The following is an 18,671-nucleotide window of genomic DNA, read 5'->3' as shown; positions in this document are numbered from 1 at the left end:
GGATCAGCTGCTGGTCCAACAAAAGAGACAGTAACCCTAACCAACCTCACAGTTCCAAACCCTTCCCCATAAACCAGGAATGGGATTGGCTCTGCAACCTGTAGCAGAGCGAATTCATAGGTAATCTTTGATAATTTGTGGGCTGAAACTGGCTAAACTTCACATCATTAGGAAAATGGGTATGGAAGGGGCTTCTTGGACCATTCAACCCTGTGCCTACATACAGCACCTCACTTTTGGCACAGCTCCCCTTGGATAAATGTGCCAAGCTTCATCTCACATTAGGTTTTCAACTTTTCTTGATTCCTCTAGTCTCCACCAAAATTCTGTTCTCAGCAGTAAATTATATGATAATTTACTTAAGGTAGTTATTAATATATGAGCAAGAAGACATTTTATGCTTCAAGTTCTTTTCTTGGACAGATATATACACTTGTCTATTAATTCACAGCACCTGGAATCAAAAAAAACAACACCCACTTGTAATATGTTTTAGAGGTAGTTTTATTATTACTTTTCTACTTTGCAACAAAATGGTATTTCATTGTGTGTGAGTGACATGTTCAATAAATTCCTTACTGTATCTCAAGCCAGATATATTAGAAACAGCCAGGAAAGAGAGATTCTGATAAATTGTGACAGACAGGAACTCAGTATAGTAACAGCAAAATTGCCAAAAAAGAAGAAAAAAAAAGGTAAATCTCATGTGGATGTTAGAATACAATGGAAAAATACAAATAGCTAACTGTTATCTGTGCCTCGTAGGAAGCAGAGCCCTGACAGCTCCTGACTTAACGCAAACCCCTTGGGCTGTGCACTCCACCTCTCCCCAGTACTCCCAGCTCTGGAGGTTTCCTTTTGGCAATGTCTGCACTGCCAGAGCAGCCTCGGGTTGACATGGGCTGGATGCGTCGCAGGGGGCACATGTTGGGCATGGGCACAATGATCTTGGGACTGTCTGTAGAACAACCTAAATCTACCCCTGTAGACACAAGACAGAGTACATAGTCCTAGAAAAGAACAAGTTTAGGTGGATCTGCTGAAACGGAGTTGTGTAAGAGGATTGTAAGAAGCCCTGAGGTTACACCACAATTACAACCCCAAAGTGCCCAGGCCACAAGGGTCACTGTGACAGCCGTATAGCACGAGTCCTGCCCCTCCACGATGGGGTCAGGTAATAAGCAAAGAAGCCTGACTTCGGTCTACTGGCTCTAATGCAGTGCCACCACTTCCAGCTCCTTGCCCATGGCCACCCCAGCCTTCCACCACGCAGCGCGGTTCGACGGGGGCAAACACCGCCACGAGCAAACCTGACAACGCAGAGGGGAGCAGTGGGTCCTACGCACTCACAAAGGATCCTGACTGCTCTAATGGGGAAATTTGGTTGTTTATTTTGTTGCACAGCTCTTGATCACTCAGCTTTGTTGTTCCTCTTTCTCTTTTCCATAGTCTGAGCTGATAGAGGGATAAGCTCTAGGTGTGCTATCTCCAGGGGATCTCACCCAGTGTTTTCAAGACACACACCAGGTGACCCTCGCATTTTGGGTTTCTGCAAGCTGCATGATCTTTAGAACATATAGTAATACCAGGTCTCCCTTGCCATCTCCCACAAGGATGCTGGATGACAGGAGAGATCATTGCTCAGTACTAGGGTAGTTATTTTTAAGAAAAGATAGCTCTCTCTTCTGGCTGCTTCCTAGCGAATAGCAGGGGAACAAAGGCACTCACTCGGTATGACGGTGGTTTCCCCTGGAGGGGCCGTGATAGTGACAGGGATGTTCACAGTGGTCGTTTTGTCCAGAGGTGGCTGAATCATCCGAGTCACGTTCTTCTGGTTGTCAGCATCTTCTGGCTGCTCCGGCACTTTTTGCAGATAGGTGCTGGGAAGAGTGTGCACAGGGACAACACTAACACTTCCACTAGCCTCTATTTCACACTGATTCTCCCTAAAATATAAAAGCAGAGTTTAGTAAATCTGACCTCAGCAGGCTTAAGAAAACACATGTATGCTGAGACTCCGAGATGCATTAGCTATGGCTTCATAGGCTGTTTGCTACATATTGGTCCTTTGCAGAAAGGACACAAGCTGCAGAAAACACACGTATGCTGAGACTCCGAGATGCATTAGCTATGGCTTCATAGGCTGTTTGCTACATATTGGTCCTTTGCAGAAAGGACACAAGCTGCGGAAAACCTTGCTGGTCATATTGTGTGTGACGTGTTCTCTCTGAGACCTTCTGGACCAACATCATCTGTGCCACTGGAAGTAGCTTCTTTATTTAACGAGACTCAGAAATGGGGTTTATAAGTAAGGACCACGTGGCACTTTTCTGTAAGAGTGACACTAGCTTTCCAACATCAGCTAGATTGTGTATGAGGTCTGACATTATGCTACAGCAATGTTTTACTGCAGATTTACTTAAATTTAGTGATAAGCATTTCCAGTCCTAAACCACTCTTAATGTTAATGTAAGATGCTCAAAAACTCTGCTTTCTACTCTAGCAGTGGCTTTATTAGAGTCAGGAGGAAAGTGGAATTGTGCATATGATCAATATAAGCAATATGCAAAGTGATTTGTAATCCAGCTTAAAGGAAGATGATATGCACAGCAAAAAATAATATCCAATGCTCCTCAGTTCCCCATGGCGACACATGCTCAATGCTAAGGAATCCTAAAGAGACTTATTTTTATCATTAACAACGGCAATCTTTGCTTATTAACCGTTTTAAAAGCTCCATGCCTATTATTTTTCTCCCTTGACTTAGGTAAGATTTAAACAGAACAAGACACACCACTGCTTTCTATGAAAAAAGCCACTTCTATTGCAGCCGTGTGCTGTGACAACTAGAAACACAGACTCACAGCATAAAAATAGTAAGCCCCAAAGGGCTGTAAGCAAAGGTGGACAAGATTTAAAAATATGCAAATCAAACACAAACTTCCTTAAGAGGCTGTGAAATACTCTATTGTGCATTATGAGGTGGATGGGGCAGACAGTCCTACCAGGCCTGTTGGCCGTTGCATCAGGAAATCTATTTTTTTTTTTTAAGACTTGAGCTATTTTATGGGCTGGCATGGACCACGGTCATCCTTGGCTGGTGAAGCTTAAAAGGAACGTCAGGAAACACCATAGAAGGGTATTTGGGGCCTGGTGCCCTCTGAGCTGCTGCAGTGGCATGTCTAGCTAGGCCATGCTCACTTACTTGGCCTGGTGATTGCGGTGCTCTTTCTCCCCAGCCTCCCCATCCTTCTCTCCATTTTCCTTCTCCACAGACTCATAGGTTGACAATGCTCTGCTCCTGAACCGGTGGCGTCTGTGAGGCTCTTCACTGTTCTCTCCCTTTGAGCTGGGTTCTCCTTCCCGGTTCCCAGACCTCGATCCTCCTCGGTGCCGGGAACGCCGCTCGCTCCTGGCCCCGTTGATCGTCCCGTTGCCTTCCTTGCCCTGCCGCTCAGCAGAATGGCGGTGAGTCCGATGCCTGCGGTGCTCCTTCTCCGCACCTTCTTCCACCGATCCCCGGCGATGGTGCCTCTTCCCTCCCTCCTGGCCCCTGCTGCGATCACTTTTCCCTTCCTTGCTGCCCCCTTCCACCTCCTTGCTGCGGCTCCGGTGCTGCCGGTGCCGCTCCTCCTTGTGGTTGGTGCCAGACTCCCCGTTCTCATCCTTGGCCACGTCTCCCTTCTCTTGCTCTCCCAACTTGTCTTTATCCCGATGCCGGTGGTGTTTTCGGGGAGCCTCCGCGCCATCAGCAGGGCTGATCTTGGCCTGCTCCACCACCTGCACGTCCACGGGGCTCAGCTTGCTGATGTTGTTCCTCCCCTCGCTTCTGGGCTCCACCACCAGAGGCCGGTCCAAATGGGTCTTCATGTCTGGCCGGATGTGGAGAGTGGTGGCGTAACGCACGCGCTCCTCCGGATCCAGCTCGTTGTACAGGGCCTCACAGCTGGCTCGGAAGTTGTGCATCCGGATCTGGCTGGTCCTCTGCTCCCAAACAGACTTGGATTTGGAGGAGTTCTGCTGTTTGCTACGGAGGGGAAGAAGAGGAAAAGTCAGTAACCAACTTTGCACATATTCTCTACAAAGTATTAAAAAAGAAAAAAAAAAGGGAAGAAGAAAAGAAAGGAAATTTTCAGCGAAGGGGGAATTAGAGGGTTGAACCAAAGAAAATATAGGAATGGAGAGAGAATGGCTGGCGGAAAACATGAGCAGGGAAAGCCAGCAGGACCGTCAGTGTTAGTTTGCCCCACGCGCAGAGGCGCTGCGAAGCAGGCCCGCTGGAATGGAGCTATCTTGATTCCTGAAACATGGCTATCTTGCCTGGAAGTCTCATGTATGGACTGCAGGGTTAAAGTCACTGTTTACAAAAATCATATAGCACAGCCAAAGCTTTGAACAGCCTGCAAGGCTTCCCCACAGCTAACAGCACATTTCTGCACACCTGTAAACATCTGGATGAGTAAATTAGCAGGGAGCAAGAGGAGTTAGACTGGAGGGAGGAGCAAGGGGAAATGAAATCTGAGTGCCCTGCTGCCATCCTCTTCCCCCTTATAGCCAAAATGAAGTGTCACTTTTCAAGCTGCAACTGCTGCATAAGCTAATGGATGAGGAAAGACGATATCTCCAAACTCAGGCCATTTTTCCAAGCTGAGGATGGACCACTCAGCCCAAACATCACAAGAATTTGGCAAAAGTACAAGCAAGAAAGACTCTTCTGGATACTGTGTAAAGGTCCCAGGGATGGGAGAACTGAATGTAGATCCAGTTGCTCCTTTCTACTACCCTCTTCTATGATGAGAACACCTCCACTGGCACGGCATTTGGTTTCCAATCACCACACGTCAATGGATCTTGTACCTAGTCAATACAGAAAGGGAAGCCGTTTTTCTTCCTAAATAATGTGAGCTGAACTCTGCTTGTGCATAAAAACAAAGCAAATCCATTGGCTCTGAGGGTGGAGTTCTAGAATTAGACTGGTTCAGGTTAGCATTCTTTCTCCTTAATGAAACTTCCTCCAACAAAGACAGGAAAAGCGGTTTCCTTCCACTGACTTGCTCAGAGCTCTTCATCTGCTACCTCCATCTCTGCAGAACCAGGAACTCGGCACGGGGCTTGCAGATCTCCAGCCCTTAACGGGCACCCCAAAAGGCTGTGGACGCACAAAAGCAGACACGTTTTTCCTACATACTGTCTGCACTTCCCTGACAGTGGAAGAACAGGCGCTTCTGAATGGGCACGGGCTGATTCAGACTGTCAGGGGCTGTCGCCGTGCTCAGCCCCTCTGGGAAGCAGCACTCAGATGGAGTCGTGTAACACAGTGGGAGCTGTCGGAAAGGGTTTGCATCTCACAGCAATGCTGCTGTGGATTTCTTGAGGATGCTGCTGACTGGTTCTGCTAAACAGGCAAAACCATACCTAAATGCTCCCTGCAGGTGGGACATGGGCACTCCGGCAGATGTGAAGAAACCTGAATTTCCCTAGAAATCCAAGGGTACACAGCTAATAATCAAGCTTGAAAATCTAAGTCTTCTGTTCCCACAAGGTACATCCTGGATCAATTTTCTACCAAACGAGTGCACCATTTACACCATAGCATGAGAACGGGTGACAAAAATCACCATTCTAAGCATAAATAATAACGAAAGATACTAGGAACATATCTTAAGAGTCCCACTCAAAAAAAAAATCATATGGAGAAATCTCCCTGAGATTGTCCACAGTGGCCCAGCACAAGAGAGAAACATCCTCCTCATAGCAAGTGACCTGATACTCCTGGTAGCTTTTGGGGGTGTTTATTTTGCAAAACTTCCTTTCTCAAATAAGTCTCTGAAACTACAGGCTCAAGCTTCTCAACACGGAGAAGTACCTGCAATACATCCTTAACACTGACACCATTTCTGAAGGTGATTTCCAAAAGAACACAACGCAGTCACCCACTAGCTTTGATTACCAACAAGCCAAAGAGCAGGAGGTTGGAAGTAATGACTTAACCCTTTCTCCTTTTCTTTTTGAAAAGACAGATACTTCCAAAAATCACCATAAAGTACAGCAAAAACACAATCAGGAAAACGTGAAGCTCGTCTATAAGCTCCTTATTGTATTCTAACCAGTCAAGAACCTCAGAGGCAAGTGCCAGAGTGCATAAAGTTGTGTGCAGGAGATGGAAGTAAAGCATTAGAGCAGGTTGGATCCTCTGGGGACAACCTGGAGGTTTTTTCAGAGCAAAAGCGGCAGCAACTGGAGGAAATGTGCCATATGCTTGTCCAACTGGATTTAGTTGACTCTTGCTTTCTACACATTCTACGAGTTTCTACAAGTTCTCACAGCAACTGAACATATCTTCTCTCCTGTTGCTCTGCTGTACCAGTCAGCGTAGATTATTCCAGAAAGGAAAGTACATTTTTATCCATATTATAATCTTAGGGTACTCCTTAATGATTAAAGATTTTGCTACCATAACCTTTTAAAACAGTGCTTTACTTAATGGCAAGTTGTTTCCTAAAGCTACTACTTTAATAAGCTACATAAAGGCAATCATTAGAATATTGCTTTAATAAATAATGAACAAAAAATGACTACAAGAATAATAATCTGATGCTAAAATATGTACATATTAGATTATGGATATGAAAGAATATGTACAGATTACAGAGGAAAGGAAATTCCTTGTTAAAAAAATCTTTCAATCCAAATTCACAATTTCTGTGTATAAATTTGGAGACATTTTCTTCAATTTTCAATTTCACATGTGGAAAATCTAAATTAAATATTACAGTTTAGAATATAAACACAGAACTTTTTGTTTGAAAAATCATTTTGTTTCAGAGGAACTCACCACTAGCGTCTAAGTTTGCTTTGCCAAAGACCCGAGGATTGCTGCTTGCAGGCTTGAGCACCCCTTCTTCTTTGTGAGCTACGTTTCCTGCCTGTACTCGAACGTAAGATGCCCTGTGCTCTCCCACTCAGCTGATACAACCACATTCATCACAGAAATGCTGTGACCAAGGACTATCATAAAAAGCACCATCCAGTTTCTTCCAGGATTACCCTTGAATTAGAATGTGTTTTTGTATTGGAATTTTTGATATTTCAGTTTCAGAAGAAAAACCTTTTCTTTTCATAAAGCTGCTCCTGATTTACTAGAGACTAGAAACTCTAAATTTGGAACATGCTCTAATTTCAATATAGCACAGGCCACACATGACGCTTGCTACTGCAGTCTGAACTGCCTTTCAATCTGTCATGGGTGCAACGTCTCAGACCAGGAAAGTTCACATAACTTCTGAATCTTTCAATATTATTCTCATCTAGAATCCTCCGTTTCCTTTACCTGCTCTTTTAGGCAGCACAGTGAACCATGAGTATAGCCACATCGCTGGCCTAATTCAACTAAAAACTCCTAGCTTAAGTATGTGGAACCATTATGTTCTCCTAAATCCCAGCAAATGACATTTCTTTTTACATCGTGTGTTTTCTCTAGAGCAGCCACACTATACTCTCAAGACAAAATCCTGGAAATTACACAATATTGGCACCGTTTTGGCCAAAATCCCACTGTGAACTCCTAGCCTCTGACAAAAGGCAATGGAAACCACATCAGGGGATGAAGTCTCAGCCCCTTTTTTTGTGCTGTGAGGACGGAAATAAAGCAGAAGAGTCAGAGAGTGAATATATACAGAAGCAAATGATATGGATGAAGGATGACTTGCGTTCTTGGATGCAAATTACGAATTAGGCCTGACCGGAGATATCTGAGCTCTTCATTTCCCTTCTCTAGGCTATCAGCTTGTGAGCACAACAGAGACATGATGTAACAGTGCGGGAAAGAGCTGCTCCAACAAAAACAAATTTTCTTCTTCCCTGTCTCAAGCAAGACAGCCATCTAACTGCACTGCAACGCACTCCTATCACTCACATTTACACAAATGTGTCAAGAGTGATGCTACCCCTGAGCTACCAACTGCGTTTGCTCATGTGTCTGCTCCTGCCACTGACCACGCTGAAGTCTCAGGTGCCCGTGGCTGGTGCAGGAACTCAGCACTGCTGGGAAGGGAACAAAATTCCAGCTGGTGAAAGAGGGGCTTTTGCTTTATTTACCATTCTCTAAAATGCCTTAACAATATGCCATTTTTCATGTCCATGCAGTAGCTGATACCTCTGGGTCCTATTACAAAGAGACAATAAACAACAGCAACACAAAGGAAAACATAAGTGAGTAGTAAAAGCATCATTTTGGATTCAAGCACTCATTACAATATAGCAAATATACGGCTCATAGTCCAACTTCTCAAACAACTGTATGTTGTGGATGACTGAAGGTGCCAGGCTGTTAAAATAAGTCTCAAAATACAAATAGAATATCAAAAAAGCAACATATTTACTCGCTTAACTGTGTGTTATCACCTGTGTGCCTATAAATTAATTCCTAATTTTCCGCATTTTCAGTATGTATTTTGGATGAAAACTGATTTCCTTAAAGAACTAGAGCATATCTGTATACACTTAATTACCTGTTCTCACCAAGTTAAAAATGGATTTCATGCTGCTGGCAATGCTTGACTTTTTTTTTTTTTTTTAAAACAGCACAAAAGTTTGGAATTAACAGCAGACTCACCTTGACTTTTTTTTCCTCTCTCCTCAAAGCTAGCTCAGGTATTTTTGCCCAAAGTTTTCACCAAATTAGAAAATTCAAAAAATCCTTTAAAAATTAATCCAAGGAAGAACACGGAAGAAAATCCCCTGCCTGTAAAAATGATTTCTGAATAAATCTTGTTCTTTCAGAAAGTATACATTTGCAACTCCTGATTCTTAGTGACATTAAAGGCATAAGGTCTTTTATACTCTTTAAGCAACCTAAAGGAGAAAAAGGAATTGGTTTTTTTTGCAGATATATTGAGAAACACTCTAACATAGGCAAAGTTACTGTGTTTTTTTTTTTTTTTTTGGTACAAATTTTTGTGTTCAGGGAGCAGAGGTGAGTTATATCAACAAAGCTTCTTTCCGAGACACATAATACCACGGAGGAGTCAGCAACAGACCTCAACGGCAAATGCCGCTAGATGTGGGCAAATCCTCCATCCAAGGGGATTTTGGTTCCATGTTATTTAAATCCATCTTTTTCAAAGGCAGCTCCCTCTCTGGAGGATTGGAAAAGCCTTGGTCCAGTCTATGACCTGAGTTTTCGCTGGCCTAGTCCTGGCAGTCGGGAGCTAAGGAACGGGATCTCAGACTGGCGTAACTCCTGCAGCCAAACGCTGCACACAGGCACTTTGCATCCGCTTTGGCCAGCTGCAGGTTTGGTCACAGAAGCTAAATCCACGTATCCTAATCAAATATCCTTAATGCAGTGATGGCCAGGATCTAGCGAGACCAAGGACCCCCAAAGCACCCAAGGACTCGGGGAGCAAGGAAGATGGCAGGAAGCTGATGGAAAACCTCCTGACTTCTCCATGCATCCTGCTGCAGGGCACATAAGGACAAACCCACGCATGTTTGAATTGCACTTACTTGTCTCTCCAAAAGCATTAAAGAAGAAAGATAACGTCAAGTGGAAAAAGCATAAACTCAAAGCAAAGGTACTAAGATGGGTTGATGACAAGTTGATGACAAATTTTGTTGTATTAGTTGGCGGAGAACAATGGTATTTTCTACAAACCTGCACTGCCGTCAAATCACGCCTGTGATTCACAGCAAAGCCAGCAAGATTTGTTTGTTAGAAGGTGTGCGAAGAGAGTGGAAGGTATTCCACCGTGTTCACCAAACCAAGGGCACATAGGAGCTTGCTGAGTGCCTCCTCCTCCCAGTGGTATCTGGTAGCTTTAAGCTCCAACTTAGGACGTTCAGAGAGCACAAGCATAACCAGTGCTCTCTTGAGTATAAACTTCCCAAAGATATTTATAAAGAGTTTTCAAATTTTGTCTCCAGCTTGCCTTTAAAGAACGCACTCATGGTGGGCCCCGTTCTCCTATTGAACCGTAAGTGCAAACACTGGTGGAACATCGAAGCCGTGAGCCCAGTGCACGATAAACACAGAGAACAAAAACACTAGTGAGAACAAGACAAACCAACAAATGAGGGCAAAAGGAGAAAATGAAGAAGGAACAAAATAAAATAGTGGGGGAGGGAGGGAAAGAGAAAGAATAACACAGGAAGGAAGGGGGTAAATTATCACAGTCAATGTGCAAAACACTACAGAGTTGCTCACGATCAAATCACAAGCATTTTATGGCAATGTTGCACACCTTCCAGTCCTTCCACTGTATGTTGGCCTGGAGGCTATCCACAATGATGGGAATGATTTTTGGAAAGAACAAGGGAGAGTGAAGGCACCAGGGAAAGGGAAGGAAGGAGGTTTATAAATATAGAGATAGGTATCATAAATCCATACTGAATATTGTAACAGAGAGCAACTCACGGTGAATTTACGCTGGAGACTGACGAGCTGCGAGATACAGTACCTCGAGTTTGCTTTACAAAACTGCACATGCAAAAACAAACAAAAAAAGAAAACAAAAAGTGAGAAAAAAAAAGAAGAGAAGAGAAACTATAAAAGACATCGGGAGGAGACTTATACAGGCTGTGTCCTATTGAATGCAGACTGCAGTGTGCATCTTGGGAGGAGACCAGGAGAGACTTCATAAAGTGTGGAAGCCACAGACACACCATCTTCTAGTTAACAGGAAGACAACCAAAGAATCAAAATGGAACCAAAAGGGAAAAAATTAAAAGGTGAACCAAAAGCCACAGATGATATTAAGACTTTATGCCTCCAGGTGCCATACTCACACAACGGTCCTCAGTAGAAGTCATGGTTAGGACCTCTGGGTAGAGGTCTTTGTAGAAGAGCTGCTGTTTGCTCTTACATCCGCGCTGTAAATCATTAATTCAAAGTGGGAGTAGGATGCCAGACTCCCAATTCCCAGTCAGGCTCCATGACTTGGATCAAGAAGCCTTTGTGCGGAGCCGCGGGGAGGACCTGGGCCATTCCCAGAGAACCAGGATCCCCCTGATCCCCAACGGCTGCCCCCGCACTGCTCCCTGCTCATTCCTGCCTCAGTTTCCCTCCCCAGAGGCACAAACCTCTCATGTCTGCCTGGGCACAGGGATGTGCCTTAGTTCAGCCCCTGAGTGTATGGCTCAACATGCCCAAAACTCAAAGGGCTGCAGCTCAGGCAAGGGATTACACTTTATTTAAAGGAGCTTGTTTCCATCCACATGTAATTTTGTAGATTCTCCTCCATTCAGTGCATGTTTGTATAAACATCATTATAATGTGGGGAGTTCTAAATACAGAAGGATTTAAACTAAACTGAAAAAGAGTTTATTTTCCTTTGGCAGGAAATCTACAGAAAACTAACTCTAAGTATCTTGATAGATCTTGTCTCGAGGTGCTAATTTTTTCATAGCTATAAACAATAATTTTTATAAGCCTACATCATTTGCAGAACCCACCCAGAAGGCTGAAAATAAAATCCCTTCATGTCCTGAATTTGTCTTTTCAATTTGAACATATATGAGAATGTTTAAATTCAACAAACCAGAAGGTCCAGTTAATATCCAGTGTTCTTTGGGTTCATGTCAGTTTTCACTGTACACAGGTTTTGAATATAACTTCATTAAAATTAACAAAATACTCTGAACAAAAATGTTGGCCCAGGTGAAGGATCCAACATGACTGTCTAGAGGCCATGATACCTGGGGCATATATATGGAAAATTATGAAAGGCATTTTCAAAAGCTTTGCTTGAGCAAATAATCTGCTGCACACCCATGTAAAGAATTCTAACTAAGCCTCAGCATTTTCCTATTCGTAGTGTGCTAAATGAAATGAGAGTGTGGAGTTGGGGGGATCAGCACGCGCTGCTTGTTTGCCACTGAAATTGCTGCTTCCAGGTTGCTCAGGCTGGGGACCCCTTCACTTCTTTGCTGGAACCTCCAGACTGACAGTGAAGACTGCAGAGAAGAATCTGATGACTGCACAAATGCCTTAAGGATTACTGAAATTACCTGGGCAAGCCAGGTGTAAATATGATGATGGAGGAGAATGTACAGGGTTGGCTTCATTTACCTGAGATTCAGAATCAATATTTTGCAATGGTACCTGGGGAAATTTTGCTTTTAATTGCTGAAAGTAGACCTCAGCTTCCCTTGGCAGAAGACTTAAATGGTCCTTTGCACTTAGGCTTGCCTCAGTGGGTGCAGTGCAAGATGGAGACCACACTGCGATTCTGCCAAGTACAAGCTGGCCAGACGTGGTACAAACACTATGGGGTCATTCCTGCACTCATTGCTAGAGCCTCCTTTTCTGAAGGTGTACCCAAATAAATTCTCACAGGAACTGTGGATCGTAATGCCGGGAAGCAAAGACAACCTCCTTTTGCAAATCAAAACAACAGAAGTGTTTGAGCTTTGCTTGGTGCTACTTACCATCAAAGAGGGAGAACGAGAGTGTCTGTGTAGCTGTTTGAGTTGCCATTACACCAATGGCAAAGGCAAAAGAGGTAAGCTAAGAGGAAGAATCACAGTACCTCACACATCAACACACTTGAAGGGGAAAAAGGGAAGAAATCACAAGCCAGCAAGATAAAAAGAACACCTCTTCTAGACTACACCATCAAACACGGGAGTTTATGTGCTAGGTGTTCAGGCACACTTCTTGCTGGGTTCTGTTGGGTATCCACAGCCCAACAGGGATTTAAAAACAGATCATGGTATTCCCAAGACAAAAGGAAAATATGGAACCTCTGAGATAAAGTCCTTGAGAAACAGAGCAACTCCCACCCCTAATCCCCGAACCTGTACAAAAGGGACAGCCACCTCAGATGTCATTATGAAATGATGTGCTACCTATATTTGCAATTGGTCAACTTGTGTTAACAGGCTGCTTCTACCTGCAGGCATTCAATGAAAATGTAACTTGCTTTGAACAACCACGTGAGTGACCAGCAAAAATCAGTGAGGGCCTGGAGAGAGGCAGTAGTCTTTAAAGGATGGGAGATCCTGGAAATCAGGTGTAACTTTGAGCAGATGAAAGTGGTCAATGCTGTAACAGTGCTCAGTGCTGGTGCACGCGCTGCATGAACTGCCTGCCACAGCGGTCGTGTCTGGAATTGCTCCTTCCATACGGAACTCATACTGTATATCTACACTTGAACCATTTCTTTGGTCTCAACAGCTATAACCCATTACCACACTGAATCGAGAAACCTCAGAAGCAACAAAACCAAAAAGTTTCTTTTGGTCTGTCTTAGGCACAACTACTTACCAGGTTCCTGCAAATTTAGCATTGGATTTCTGCTGCAATGGCTATTTTAAGACTCTTTCTAAAAGAAGCTGAAGAGGGGCCATTGGAAGATGCACAGGATTAAACAAATGCAAAGGCGTTTGGCATGGCTAGCCCCTGAGCACCAGCGGCCAGACGCGTGGGCCGGGCGCTCGCGGCCCTGCGGCTCCTGTGCTGTGCGTGCGCTTGGGGCAGCCCCTTTTGTACACAGCATTGGTGCAGCTCTGCCTGGAATAGAAGAGAGGGACGAGGATTTCCAGTGCAGGGAGCTTGCCCTTTGGGTTCGGCAAGGGGCAAGTCCATTTGCAGAAAACAAAGCTGTTTCAAAGGAGGGTCTTCGCGCCGTCCACGAAAATAAGCCCAAGCGCTGCCCACGTCCCTTCCTCCATTCCAGCCACCGAGAAGGCTGCACCAATGGTTTGCTCTGGAGGCCCCTTGCTCGGTACAGTCGCCCCAGTCAAGGGGCTGAGTGTTTTGAAGGTTGTACAAAACAGAGGGGCTTAAGGACAACGCTGGCCAAGCTGGAACAAACCCAGAAACTCACCTCCAGAAACAACAAAGCAAGGAAAATGCTAAACAGAAAACAAAGATCACAAAAAGAAGAATGAAACAATGGGCTAAAATTAAAATGCAATAGCATATGTTAAACAAATATTTTGCTTTAAACCAAACACTGCAACCATGGCAAAATCAGCCTAGCTTTTAACCCTGAAAATCACAAAGCAAAAGGCCTGTTTGGGATAGAGTTCACCAGGTGAAAAAGCAAAGTGTGGTCAGACCAGTGTGTCTAGGCAAGTCCCTTCGGTGGAGCAGAAGACAAACCACATCAGTCCCCAGAGGCTGATGAAGTGGGAGCTACACGCCAAGTGCAGGTAGAATATTACAATGGAGCACTTGGAGTCAGCTCCAAGACAGATAACACCTTCATTCTGCTGCAATAATCGATACCTCATTAAAAAACATCCCCATGTCAGAGCAGCATTTCACCACGGACAATCCTGGGCTCAGGCCACAGCCTATTGCACGTATAAGCAGGAAGGCAACGCTTCATGGCTCCAAATAGGCTGATACACTAAACAAATAACCATTTTTTTAAGCCAAGAAAATTACATTTTGCCAAAGGCGCAATAAATCGAGTGTTTCCTGGAGCTCGGCTGGTATGGGAGCTCGGCCAGAGGCGCCGGCACGGCCAGCGTGAGCCTGCACACCGGGAACGCCGCAGGGGTGGCGGGGCATGGCAGGGATTGAACCGTGCTGACAGCAGCGCCACAAGGAGATAAATTCCCACTTCTTGATACAGTCCTGACGAGGTAAATGAGCAAAGCTGCAAGTGCAGCATCTCCCCTTCAACCTGAACTACCCCTGCTGCGACTCGACCCAGCTCCCTGACGGCTTCATCACCTAGGCAAGAGCTGGACAAACATCCCGGGAACATGAATGTCGTTTCTGAGAAAATGCAAGTTATGGTGCCCTCTGCTTCCTCCTGACACTTGAAAGACTGATTTTGATTGACAAGGGTCCAAAAATTTCATGTTTTCACAACAGTGATGCGTCATAGCTGTTATCATCAAAACTAAATGTGACACATTTTGAAAATAAAATTTAATCACAAAACATATATTTTTTTTCAAGAGAGAAATATATAAAGCAATGGGGGAAATGCACAAAGGACTTGCAGTAGCACCAGGGGAGCTCAGTCCAAATGTTTTCACTACCCTTGCTCACCATCCACGCAGGGGCACCCAGACTATGGAGGCACCTGCCTTTCTGATGTCTCCAGCATCAACCTTATTGTATTGCTTTAGCTAAGGGATAAGCGGTGCAAACCTAACAACTATAGCAGCTAAGCACTTCTGAGTTCTCATTACGGGCAAATCTAACCTATTAAACGGATCGCTTTGGCACCTATTCATTAACCATCTTCTGGATCATCAGCCCGCAATCCATCCATGCATCCATTTATCCCTCTCAAAACACCTAATTTCTCCCCCACCCTCCCCGTTATGTCTTTATCCATTTGGTCACCAATGCACTGATCTTTTGCGTTTTCTTCCAAGTTCCCCTCCATGCCTTGCCAGTTACCTTGAAAGCATCTCCGATGGATGGCACGAAGCAGAGCCAACTAGAGTTCAACTCCGGCCTCCTGTATCGCATGCACTCTGCTGCCACTGTGAGGAAACGTGGAAGCAACTGACTGCGTTTGCAAATGGGCTCATTTGTAAGCTTAATTACCTGTACAAATGAGGCAGGTAGGGATCTCATAGAATCATAGAATGCTTAAGGTTGGAAGGGACCTCTAGAGGTCATCTAGTCCAACCCCCCTGCACACGCAGGGTCACCTAGAACACGTGGCACAGGACTGCGTCCAAGTGGGTTTTGAAGATCTCCAGAGAAGGAGACTCCACAGCCTCTTTGGGCAGCCTGTTCCAGTGCTCTGTCACCCTCACTGGTAAGAAATTTTTCCTTAAGTTCATGTGGAACTTTCAATGTTTCAGTTTGTGGCCATTACCTCTAGTTCTGTCAGTGGCCACCAGGGAGAAGAGGCCATCATCCTCCTCACTGCCTCCCTTGAGGTACTTATATACGCTAATTAGATCCCCTCTCAGCCTTCTCTTCTCCAGGCTGAACAGGCCCAGCTCCCTCAGCCTCTCCTCATAGGGCAGATGTTCCAGGCCCCTGATCAGCCTTGTAGCCCTGCGCTGGACTCTCTCCAGCAGTTCCACATCCCTCTTGTACTGGGGAGCCCGGAACTGGACACAGTTCTCCAGATGTGGCCTCACCAGGGCTGAGTAGAGGGGCAGGATCACCTCCCTCGACCTGCTGGAGACGCTCTTCTTAATGCACCTCAGGATCCCATTGGCCTTCTTGGTAACGAGGGCACACTGCTGCCTCATGGTCAACTCGTCGTCCACCATGACGCCCAGGTCCTTCTCTGCAGAGCTGCTCTCCAGAAGGTCAGTCCCCAGCCTGTACTGGTGTCTGCAGTTATCCCTCCCCAGGTGCAGAACCTTGCACTTGGCCTTGTTGAATTTCATGAGGTTGTCCAGTTTCGTATCATCAGCAAACTTGCTGAGGGAGCACTCTGTGCCTTCATCCAGGTCATTGATGAATAAATTGAACAGGACTGGACCGAGGACTGACCCCTGGGGGACACCGCTAGCTACAGGCCTCCAACTGGACTCAGCACCGCTGATCACCACTCTCTGGGCTCTGCCATCCAGCCAGTTCCTAATCCACCTCACTGTCCACTCATCTATCCCACACTGCCGGAGCTTGCCCAGGAGGTTGTTGTGAGGGACGGTGTCAAAAGCCTTGGTGAAGTCGAGATAGACGACATCCACCGCTCTCCCCTCATCTATCCAGCCGGTCATTCCATCATAGAAGGCTATCAGGTTAGTGTAGCAAGATTTCCCCTTGGTGAATTCATGCTGACTACTCTTGAGCACCTTCTTGTCCTCCATGTGCCTGGAGACAACAGCCAGTATGAGCCGTTCTATCACTTTTCCGGGGACGGAGGTGAGGCTGACTGGCCTGTAGTTGCCTGGGTCCTCCTTCTTGCCTTTTTTGAAGACTGGCGTGACATTGGCCTTCTTCCAGTCCTCCGGCACCTCCCCCGTTCTCCAGGATCTTTCAAAGATGATGCAGAGCGGCTTAGCTATGGCATCTGCCAGCTCCTGCAGCACTCTGGGGTGCATCCCATCAGGGCCCATGGATCTGTGGGTATTGAGTTTCCTTAGGTGCTCTCTGACCCAATCTTCCTCTAGCCAGGGCAAGTCTTCCTCTCTCCAGGCTTCCTCTCTTGTCCTTAAGGCCTGGGGCTCTAAAGGGCTGCCTTTGGTAAACACCAAAGCAAAGAGGGCATCCAGCAACTCTGCTTTTTCTGCAGAAATCTGGACAGACACAATCTGAGACAGAATAAGAAAGCCACAATTTTGTACTCACTTTCAAATGGGATTATAAATCTGGACCTGTGATACTGAAAACTAGGTGAAAGTCAGGTGAGAAATCATGGAATAAGGTTATTTTTGGCTCCTTTAAAGTGGATTTTCTGATTTCCAAATAATCCACATATGTACTATACTTTCCTTAAAAAAAGAAGAAAATAAGCTCCATTATTTGCTTCATCAAAGAACAAGAGCAAATATCCACACAGGAGGTCTCTCTGAGACTGGATAGGAAATCCTTGTAAGAAAAGGATTATAGTGAAAAACAGCACATGAACATGGCATGAACAGGAGCTGATTAAAGCAATAATTGTAAAATACAATGCTAAAATAATAAAATAGCTGTCAAATACTATTCTTTATCCTCCTCATATAGTGAATGGGCTCCATTTGGTCCACTGGCTTTAATGATACTGCTTTACAGTCCCACTAACAAAGATCTCATGAGGTTCCTCTGCAGCAAAAGACCAAACTGGGATCCTGCCACATTCCAGAGAGTTTGGATTAAAACCAAGGAAAACCAATTTCCTTTCTGAGGCTTCATCTTCCCCAGCTCCTGGGGTCTTCCCTATTAGAAGCTGTTGGAAAATACCAGCAGCTCTCAGCAAAATGCAGGACTGATTTTTTTCACGTCAATATTCCTGGCACTACAACTCCTGAAAAGCTACAAGCACCTTCAAACAAACGTGCTTAATCAATAAAGCACTGGGAAGGGAAGCACATTTCAAACCCAGGACTCACAATCCCAGACGGGCAGAGCTTGTGTTGACCAGCATTTCCAGCAATGTCTGGACAAGTATTTCCACCTACATACAAATGCTTCACCCCAGCTAAGAACAGGATATGTGAGAAGGTGAGCGCCAAGGAACATTTTTGAGGCATTCTTCCAAAGCAGTATTACAGAATCTATGCATATGCCCATATCAATGCAGTGAAAACGTACTTGAAAATACAAACTGATGCTTCCGAGAGTAAACCAGTGACTGCTCACATATGAAACTTTTTTTCATCTCAGAACACTTTCAGAAAGCAAAGAATGAACATTCAAGTCAGTTTTTTTCAATATGATGTTTAGGAGGATGTCTTTATGCTTAAATTCTCTAAGCAGAGATTATTAAACAATACTCCATGTTATAAACACACACCTCAAAATTAAAAATCCAAAGTGAAATGCTGACTCTTCACCTGGTGAAATCTATCCTAGGACACTTATTTAGTCCTCCTAAAACACAGTTATTCACAGCAAGGCAAAAGATGAGCTATTACAAACAAACAAAGCAAAATTTAAGAAGTACCTAATTAAATACATGGTTAAGTGATCAGGACCAGAGTATTCAGTCAACCTAAAGCCCAGTAAGTAACGGGGACAGTATAAAGGGGCTTACAGAGTACTCTGGGATGCTACAGCTGAACAGACATATACCCATACTGAAAAACAGCAAAAA

General features: G+C 44.9%; 1 protein-coding gene across 1 annotated transcript in view; it reads right to left on the bottom strand.

Moving 5' to 3' along the window:
- The window catches only part of CACNA1B (calcium voltage-gated channel subunit alpha1 B), a 272,146-nt gene that overhangs the window by 73,785 nt on the left and 179,690 nt on the right, over positions 1-18,671 (bottom strand). Inside the window, exons 20-21 of the mRNA XM_088523279.1 lie at positions 3,206-4,027; positions 1,729-1,946 (exon numbers count right to left, since the gene is read on the bottom strand). Coding sequence (XP_088379405.1) covers positions 1,729-1,946; positions 3,206-4,027 — 1,040 coding nt within the window. The remainder of the gene's footprint in view (positions 1-1,728; positions 1,947-3,205; positions 4,028-18,671) is intronic.

The sequence above is a fragment of the Tinamus guttatus genome, unplaced genomic scaffold (assembly GCF_059628265.1).
Source record: "Tinamus guttatus ecotype Peru unplaced genomic scaffold, ASM5962826v1 Tinamus_guttatus_pri_ptg000177l, whole genome shotgun sequence".
Lineage (NCBI taxonomy): Eukaryota > Metazoa > Chordata > Aves > Tinamiformes > Tinamidae > Tinamus > Tinamus guttatus.
The sequence above is the reverse complement of the archived record's forward strand: the minus strand, read 5'-3'. Positions and strand labels throughout refer to the sequence as shown.